The sequence below is a fragment of the Triticum dicoccoides genome, chromosome 2A (genome assembly GCF_002162155.2).
Source record: "Triticum dicoccoides isolate Atlit2015 ecotype Zavitan chromosome 2A, WEW_v2.0, whole genome shotgun sequence".
Lineage (NCBI taxonomy): Eukaryota > Viridiplantae > Streptophyta > Magnoliopsida > Poales > Poaceae > Triticum > Triticum dicoccoides.
This window is the reverse complement of record NC_041382.1, coordinates 102,830,768-102,839,734: the sequence shown is the minus strand read 5'-3', so window position 1 is coordinate 102,839,734 and position 8,967 is coordinate 102,830,768. Positions and strand designations below refer to the sequence as shown.

Sequence of the window (8,967 nt, the reverse complement as noted above, 5' to 3'; positions counted from 1 at the left end):
AGTCCTTGTCATTTGCATCAGTGTCGGTGATGAAGTCATTTTCTTCAGTATTGAAAATGGACTTGGCAACATATGCTGTAGCCAGACTTGCAATGCTAGAGTCGGACTCCTCCTCAGACTCCACCTCCGCCTCCTCAGAAGCGGACTCATCTTTAGAGTCCATTTCCTTGCCAACAAATGCACGTGCCTTGTCAGATGAGCTCTTCTTGTGTGATGAAGACTTGGAAGAAGATTTTGAGTATTTCTTCTTCTTCTTGTCGTCAGAGTCATACTCCTTGCTCTTCTTCTTCTTGTTGTTCTCATTGTCCCACTATGGACACTCAGAGATGTAGTGGCCAGGTTTCTTGCACTTGTGACATGTTCTCTTCTTGTAGTCATGAGCAGAAACTTCATCATTCCTTGATCTTGATCGTGACGACTTTCTGAGGCCTTTCTTCTTGGTGAATTTTTGGAACTTCTTCACAAGCATAGCAAGCTCCCTTCCAATGTCTTCAGGATCATCAGAACTGCTGTCAGATTCTTCTTCAAATGAGGAGACAGCCTTTGCCTTCAAGGCACGAGTTCGCCCATAGTTGGGACCGTAGATGTCTCTTTTCTCAGAAAGCTGAAACTCGTGTGTGTTGAGCCTCTCAAGTATGTCACACGGATCGAGTGTCTTGAAATCAGGACGTTCTTGAATCATCAGGGCTAGGGTGTCAAACGAACTGTCAAGTGATCTCAGGAGTGTCTTGACAATTTCATGCTTGGTGATCTCAGTAGCGTCGAGGGCTTGAAGTTCATTTGTGATGTCAGTGAGTCGATCAAACATGAGCTGGACATTCTCATTGTCATTTCTCTTGAAGCGGTTTAAGAGGTTGCGAAGGACACCGATTCTCTGATCTCTCTGGGTTGAGACGCCTTCGTTGACCTTGGACAGCCAGTCCCAGACTAGCTTAGATGTTTCCAAAGCACTCACGCGGCCATACTGTCCTTTGGTCAGATGACCACAGATGATATTCTTGGCAGTAGAGTCCAGTTGAACGAACTTCTTGACATCAGCGGCAGTGACACCTTCTCCAGCCTTGGGAACGCCATTCTTGACGACATACCATAGGTCAACATCAATGGCTTCAAGATGCATGCGCATCTTATTCTTCCAGTAGGGATATTCAGTTCCATCGAAGACGGGGCACGCAGCGGAGACTTTAATTATCCCTGCAGTCGACATAGCTAAAACTACAGGTGGTTAAACCGAATCACACAGAACAAGGGAGTGCCTTGCTCTGATACCAATTGAAAGTGCTAGTGATCGACTAGAGGGGGGTGAATAGGCGATTTTTATGGAAGTCTTGAAAACATGTAAGTTTCGAAGACAAACGATAGAAATAAACTTATTATCATGCAGCGGAAGGTAGACTACACTAGGCAAACCATGGTCATGTATTCAATAAAGTGAAAGCACAATGACAAATAACAGCTAGGCAGTAAGGATCGGGTAGGAAGATGTTGAGAAGCCAATGAGTACACGTAATCACTTAGTGAGGTCGAATGGTGATGCTATCGTACAATGACTTCACAAGGACCAACAGTAAGTAAAGGGAAGGGAAGGATGAAACCAGTGACTCGTTGAAGACAATGATTTGTTGGGCCAGTTCCAGTTGCTGTGACAACTGTACGTCTGGTTAGGGAGGCTGAGATTCAACTCAGAAGACCTCGTCTTCACCTTATTCCCCTTGAGCTAAGGACACCCAGTCCTCGCCCAATCACTCTGGTAAGTCTTCAAGGTAGACTTCCAAACCTTCACAGACTTTGTTCACCGGCGATCCACAATGACTCTTGGATGCTCAGAACGTGACGCCTAACCGGCTGGAGGATTCACAGTCCTCAAGTGTAATAAGTCTTCAGATCACACAGACAGGAAGACTTAAGTGATGCCTAACACTCTTTGACTCTGGGTGGTTAGGGCTTTATCCTCGCAAGGAATTCTCTCTCAAAGGCTTCGAGGTGGGTTGCTCTCAAACGACAAAAGCCGTACTTTAACTCTGAGTAGGCAATCGTTTATGGTTGTAGGGGGTGGGCTATTTATAGCCACTAGGCAACCCGACCCGATTTGTCCGAAATGACCCTGGGTCACTAAGGAACTGACACGTGTTCCAACGGTCAGATTTCAAATACACACGACAACTTTACTTGGGCTACAGGCAAAGCTGACTTGTCCAACTCTGAACAAGATTCGCTCTCATAGTCTTCACTCGAAGACATAGGATTTTGGTTAAGCATCACTTCAGTCATTCTGACTGGTTTTCTTGGACCCCACTTAACAGTACGGTGGTTCCTATGACTCAACAAAGAAGAAAAAAAACTATGAAAGATCTAAGTCTTCGCGCTCCATAGTCTTCATGCGATGTCTTCTCTTGTCATAGTCTTCAAGATGAATGTCTTCACTTACCACCTTTGACTTCAATGTCTTCATATATTTTTAGGGGTCATCTCTGGTAGGAAAACAAATCAATGAGAGACTTCTACCTGTGTTATCCTGCAATTCTCACAAACACATTAGTCCCTCAACTAGGTTTGTCGTCAATACTCCAAAACCAACTAGGGATGGCACTAGATGCACTTACACTGAATCCAAAGGACCCGGGACGATGTAGACACCGCCTCCTAGATCCAACATCGATAGACAGCAGAACCACAAACTTTGGTGAAAGATTTGAAACAAAAACTTATTTAACAGTGCCATAGCCACCGCCGTCGACGAAGCCATAGACAACCAAAAATCTAAGTAAGATAGTAGACTACTGAAGACGAGCGGACACAATGTACATGCTCCCTTCCTCCTGTCGCCATCAGAGTAGCCGGTGGAGGCGAGCGAACCTCCAAGATGTGCGGTCCGAGGCATTGTAACTTGTTTGTTTGAATAACACAGTTGAAACATAATTGTGGATATTTGTGAGTATTGTGCCTTCATAAAATTTTACTTGTTTTCTCCATGATGTGATAGAAGGATGTGTATTGCAGCAGTAAATTCGTATACCCACAAGTATTGTTTACTTGTATACCCACACGTGTCAATCATCATATAATTTCATGTTAAATGTAGAAATATTTTCTTTGAATATTTCAGATAACATGCACATCCCAAAAACAATTTATTCTTTTTGTAGAAATATCACATAAAAACAATATACGCATGCATGGAGAACACAAATTTTCTCGTACATACAAGATCAAATCAAAGTAGTTAAGATGCAACAAATACCAAACATATGAGTTACTAGGGAAAGGTATTCCATTTTCTCACAACCTTTGATTACAGAATTACAATGAAGTTTCCAAAACGTCTGAGTAATTAGAGGAAGGTACACCATTTATTCACAAACTTTGAGTGATATTTACAAAACTACAGTAAATATGTAGCAACATATGAGTGACTAGATGAGATTATAATATTTTACCACAACCTTGGAAGAATAACTATAACACGACACTAAAAATTTCAAAAATCTCGGAAAATTACCATCTTAACTCGTGCTTTTTATATTGCAATACATGAAAATTATTTGTTAAATTAATGTGAATTTTTTTAAGTTAAAACCTCTTTAATGGAAGTTAGAAATGTCATTTCCAGTTTATCATGAATCGAGGATTTCCAGAGTATATTACGTTTTTTTTTTGAGACAGAGTATATTAGGTTTTTCAAAACATTTCGCAGTGAGAGAAGCCCAACGGCGATTGGTGGGCCGTACACACGAATGAGAGCCTCGGGCCATAGCATCAGCACGGGCCGGCTGTGACGTCTCGACCTAACAGGACCAGCCCGTCCAGCCCACACAATGCCGCCGCCGTCCCTCCGAGCGGCCCGTGCTCATATACCACGCTGCCACGGCTCTCCCCTCGTTCCCCATTCTCTCGGAAGTCGCGCTCCCAAACCCTAGCTCCCACCGCAGCGGCCCCCGCCCCCTCCCGGTTCGCCGCCCGCTTCCTTCTCCCGCACCAGCGATCCCCCTCCCCTGCCCGGTCGCTCGCTGAATCATCCGCGCGTTTGATCTGCAGGTGCGCGCTTGCTGCTGCAGACGAGAAGCGGCTGAGGCGAAGAAGAGGAATCGACCATGGCGACCCGTAAGCTCCCCGTCCCTTTCTCCAGTGCGAGTTTTGTCCCCCACGAATTCGGTGGCATCGGAAGGGGCGGCTGTGGCTGTCGAATCCTCTCGTTTTTTTCACTGTTCGGATTGACTGACTGGTTGGTCGCCACGGTCGCGGTGCGCGTTTCGGGGATGTTTTGGAGTGTCGATTTCGTGGCTAGATGTTGAGAACAGTTGGTATTTAGGCAGCATATTAGAGATGTTGTCGGTTGGTCCTTTCGAGAGGATTCTCAGCTATCTGGATATGATTTATTCTTCGGTATCTAGGATTTAGAGTTCGAATTAATGTTTAGATTAGCTTTGAGTTTGTGATAAGCAGCTGTTCGTTGCGCACTTTGATGAGAGATTGCAGTTGAGTTAACCACATCCCCATTTCATATACAAGTGGTGCTGTTGTGCTCTGAGAATATGAAATCGTGATGTTTAATCATGTGGTACACCTCCAAGTGGATGCTCTTGTGCCTGTGATAAGTGTTAGAAGTTCCTATGTGATTTTTCAGTACAAGTCATTACCCTTCTAGTCTGAGTTGCTGTACTGTTTGTGGCAACTCTGCTTCTTGTAGCCTTTGGGTTTTGACCTTGTTCTTTGCTATGTGGTTTCTGTAGGTATCCAGTTTGAGAACAACTGTGAAGTTGGTGTTTTCTCCAAGCTCACAAATGCCTACTGTCTGGTTGCAATTGGAGGATCAGAGAATTTCTACAGGTTAGCAATGGGTGTTTTCTTTGGTTTAGCTCTTTGGACTTTTGGTGGAAGCAGAGGAATAACCAGCTCTAACTGATTGATCTTTTGAATACCTATGCAGTACATTTGAGTCTGAGCTTGCAGATGTCATTCCTGTGGTCAAGACCTCTATCGGTGGCACTAGAATAATTGGTCGCCTCTGCGTTGGTTAGCATTTGAACTTATACTCAGTCATTTGAGCTATTCACTCACTTGTAGTGTACTTACCACCACCTTGATGACCCCAGGAAACAAGAATGGACTTCTCTTGCCACACACAACCACTGATCAAGGTACTCTGTTACAGTACCTCAATCTACGATGCAATTGTTTGCATAATTCTGTTATGTCTTGTGTGTTGTTGACTTGTTACGTACTGCACAGTGCTCTTATGGTTTAATATGCTTTGAATACGAAGTTGCTTTCTACCAGCATGCACTTTCAAGTTGATTTTAGTACTTCAGGACTGTTGATACTATTGGAATTACATAGAAGTTGCTTAGAGATTTGGTATGTATATAGAGGCTGGTTTCTTCAGGCACTTGTAATGTATCAGTTCTTAGAAATCTTGCAACTAGAGAGGCATGATTTCTGTAGGCAAGTGATATTATGATTTTCGTGATGCTTATTATGTTTATGGGATTTCAAAATTTTCTAGAGCTTCAGCATCTGAGGAACTGCATACCTGATCAAGTGGTTGTTCAGCGCATCGATGAAAGGCTGTCTGCCCTTGGCAATTGCATATCCTGCAATGACCATGTTGCGCTCACACACCCTGACCTTGACAAGGTATGCCTATACATCCCTAGTGATGTTTGTTTGCTGACCCTGTGCCTTTCCTAGCTTACCTTCAACTAAACTATCTCCTGTTTGGTTCCCCAGGCAACTGAGGAGCTTATTGCAGATGTGCTTGGGGTTGAGGTGTTCCGTCAGACGATTGCAGGAAATATCCTTGTTGGCAGCTACTGTGCATTCTCTAACAGGGGTGGACTGGTATGTTGTTGCTGCATTTGCATACCTCTGATCTACATGTTTCTGCAAAAATTGGTTAAGTTGTTAATGTGCAATTCCTTTGTGGCACAGGTCCATCCTCACACATCCATTGAAGATCTTGATGAGCTGTCCACACTCCTCCAAGTCCCTCTTGTCGCTGGAACCGTGAACCGTGGTAGCGAGGTCATTGCTGCGGGCATGACGGTGAACGACTGGACCGCCTTCTGTGGCTCAGACACCACGGCTACCGAGCTGTCCGTCATTGAGAGCGTCTTCAAGTTGAGAGAAGGCCAGCCCACGGCGATCGTCGATGACATGAGGAAGTCGCTGATTGACAGCTATGTCTAAATGATCAAAGGGCATGCGGTGCGGTGTGGTTGGTTCTTGAGCTGTACTCTTGGTTGACAGTAGCAAAAAAAACGTGCCTGTCTAAGCTGTTACTTCTGTCTGTCTTCTGAATCTGGAACTACACACTTATATGCTTTGTACTCGTAAAGCTTACGGTATCGGAAGACGTGCTCTTGCGCTTTTGTGATATTGGAATCTTATAACTGCGAGTGATGTTGGTTTTATACTCGAGCATTGGCCAACTTTGGCTACATCTGCATTGACGATTCATGCATTGTTGTTTTTGCACTTGGAAAAACATTTTGCTCCGCTACATAAAAAATATGCACAGGTCCTCAGCTGTGTGATGGCAGATCAAAATGATAATCGGCACGTGCCTTTTGCTCGCTTATTGTATACGAGTACAAAATCATTACACATACGCATATAACGTGACATAGTAGTGGAAATAAATCAGTACAGGTACAGTACACCTTTACGATAATAATCAACACACTTTACGATAATAATCAACACACGGGCCGAGAACTTGGTATATGTAGACTGAATTAGGACGCTCCGCCGATGCGGCCCTGCTTGGCGGCGGTGACGGTGATCTTCATCCCGGCCTGGCAGTCGCCGGGGACGCTGGAGATGAAGTAGTTTGGGCCGAGGGCGAGCGTGACGCGGTCGGCCCCGGACTTGTTCACCTTGGCGCCGCTCGGCGCGGCGCACGCCCGGTACCCCTCCGCTGACACGGCCACCACGTTGTGCGCCGTCGGGTCGTAATTGAACACTGCATGCACATGTACCCAACAAATCCGCAGGCATCAACCACAATTTTCATGCAGCAGGCATCGATCCATGTATGTATGCACGTATTTAAATTAAGGAAAACTGTAAAAAAATGTTATATTTAGTCACATTTAGAAACTGAGGGTGTACGTACCAAGGACGTCGCGGCCCTTGAAGCGCTTGCCGTTGGGCCAGGAGCCGGCGTTGACGGACCAGCCGCCGCCGTCGCCGACGGTGAACTCCGCCGACTCCGCCACCCCCGCATGGAGGAACGCGCAGACGAGCAGCACGCCCACGACCACCGCCGTGCTGCCGCCTGCAGTTCCCCGCGCCGCCATTGCTAGCTAGCTAGCTCAGTTAGCAGCTACCGAATACCGATCAGAAACAGAGCAGATTGTCAAGTGTGAACTGTGAAGGGTGCGGTGGCTGTTGCTAGCAATGGCGTCGCCGGCGTGGTTTTATAGGCTCGCCGGAGTGCAGCTGTGCAGACGTGACGTGAGGCCAAGTGTGCGAAAAGGAGTGTGGAAATTAAGTACTGCTTGCAATATACTACGACTCCGCATATGTTTCTCCTTTTTGAAAGCGTAAAGTGGAACGGGATTTAAGGGTTGGACCGGCCGCCGACGATCAACCGACGAGAATTGGATTAGAAGAATGCCCTGTTCCATGGAAGCATGCAAGGCGTGGAGAAAAACGAAAAGTGGCGCCCTGAACCCATGTATAAGTATATGTAGGACTCCCTCCGTTCGAAAATACTTATCTTAAAAAATGGATAAAATGGATGTATCTATAACTAAAATAAGTCTAGATACAACAATTTTTAAGACCAGTATTCCCGAACGGCGAGAGTAATAACTAGACTAGACCATACTCTCGCGTTGCTGCGGGATTTAGTTGCAATCTATTGCTGTGAGATTTGATGGTATGAAATATGAATATCTATTATTAATATATTAACTAAAACTAATAACACATGTTTGCATTCGATAATTTTATAGTTAGTTTTTATTGAGTATAAGTTGCATAATATAATGAAAAACTTTTCCAACATACGTGCGTGGTGAGCTTTTGATGTGGTGGGGTGTGTGCATGTTGAGTCGAATAGAACTACTCCCTCCATCTCGATGTATAAGTGATTCGCGTAGTTCTAGGTCATCAATTTGAGAAATTAAATATATGTTATATGTCATGAAAAATAATCAATAGATTCTACATGGATTTAGTTTCTAAATATATAATTTTTGTCACATACAATATATATTTAGATAGTTAAATTGTCAACCTAAAACTACGTGAATGACTTATACACCGAGACGGAGGTAGTAATGGGGATCAACTAATAATGATCATCAATGCTGAGGTGGGCTTTTAATGAGATGACATGTGTTCATGTTGAGATAAATAAAAGTAGTGGGGATCAGCTACTTATGTACTCTGCTACCGAGATAAATAAATGAATTATGGAACGGAGGGAGGGAGTATATAGGATTCCATATAAAACATAAAAGAGTAAAATGCATCATAAGCCCTAAAACTATTGGTGATGTGTCAATTTAATCCTATAACTTCGAAACTGTAGCTTGGGTCCTAAAACTATTGGAGGTGTTTCAGTTTAGTCCTATAACTTCGGAACTGCAGATTTTTGTCCCAAAACTATTGCAGGTTTGTCAGTTTAGCCCTATAACTTCAAAAATGCAGTTTTGGGTCCCAAAACTATGCAAGTTTGTTCATCTCAGGTCCTAAGCTTGCATGGCCAGCATCTATGGTGCATTTTTTTCTTTTTAAAAGAGCACTTTATATGTGTTTACTTTCCCAAAAGTGATCCATACGCTTTAATGTCGCAGTGTGTGTTGCAAGCTGCATGCCCTCCGCCTACGTGCCCATGAGCTACAAGGCAACCTCGCGAAGGGGTTTTGGCGCAGCCACCGGGGAGACCCCGAGCCAGTCGTTATGGAGGATGACATCCCTCTCCCTGGGGGCGGCCGCCTGAGAGACACCGAGCCAATC

General features: G+C 44.5%; 2 protein-coding genes across 2 annotated transcripts; one reads left to right on the top strand and one right to left on the bottom strand.

Annotated features, from left to right (window-relative positions):
• The first annotated feature begins 3,823 nt into the window (after positions 1 to 3,823).
• Positions 3,824 to 6,412, top strand: LOC119353629 (eukaryotic translation initiation factor 6-2). The gene is made up of 8 exons (XM_037620266.1): positions 3,824 to 3,948; positions 4,036 to 4,101; positions 4,731 to 4,827; positions 4,928 to 5,013; positions 5,094 to 5,138; positions 5,504 to 5,634; positions 5,728 to 5,838; positions 5,929 to 6,412. Exons 2-8 carry the CDS (start codon positions 4,092 to 4,094, stop codon positions 6,184 to 6,186), a joined length of 738 nt encoding a protein of 245 aa, XP_037476163.1. The 5' UTR covers positions 3,824 to 3,948; positions 4,036 to 4,091; the 3' UTR covers positions 6,187 to 6,412.
• Positions 6,413 to 6,540: 128 nt separating this feature from the next.
• On the bottom strand, positions 6,541 to 7,460 carry LOC119359095 (chemocyanin-like). The gene is made up of 2 exons (XM_037625428.1): positions 7,115 to 7,460; positions 6,541 to 6,961 (listed from the first exon to the last, which is right to left on the bottom strand). The coding sequence occupies exons 1-2, from the start codon at positions 7,296 to 7,298 to the stop codon at positions 6,735 to 6,737; spliced, it is 411 nt and encodes a 136-aa protein (XP_037481325.1). The 5' UTR covers positions 7,299 to 7,460; the 3' UTR covers positions 6,541 to 6,734.
• Positions 7,461 to 8,967: the final 1,507 nt, after the last annotated feature.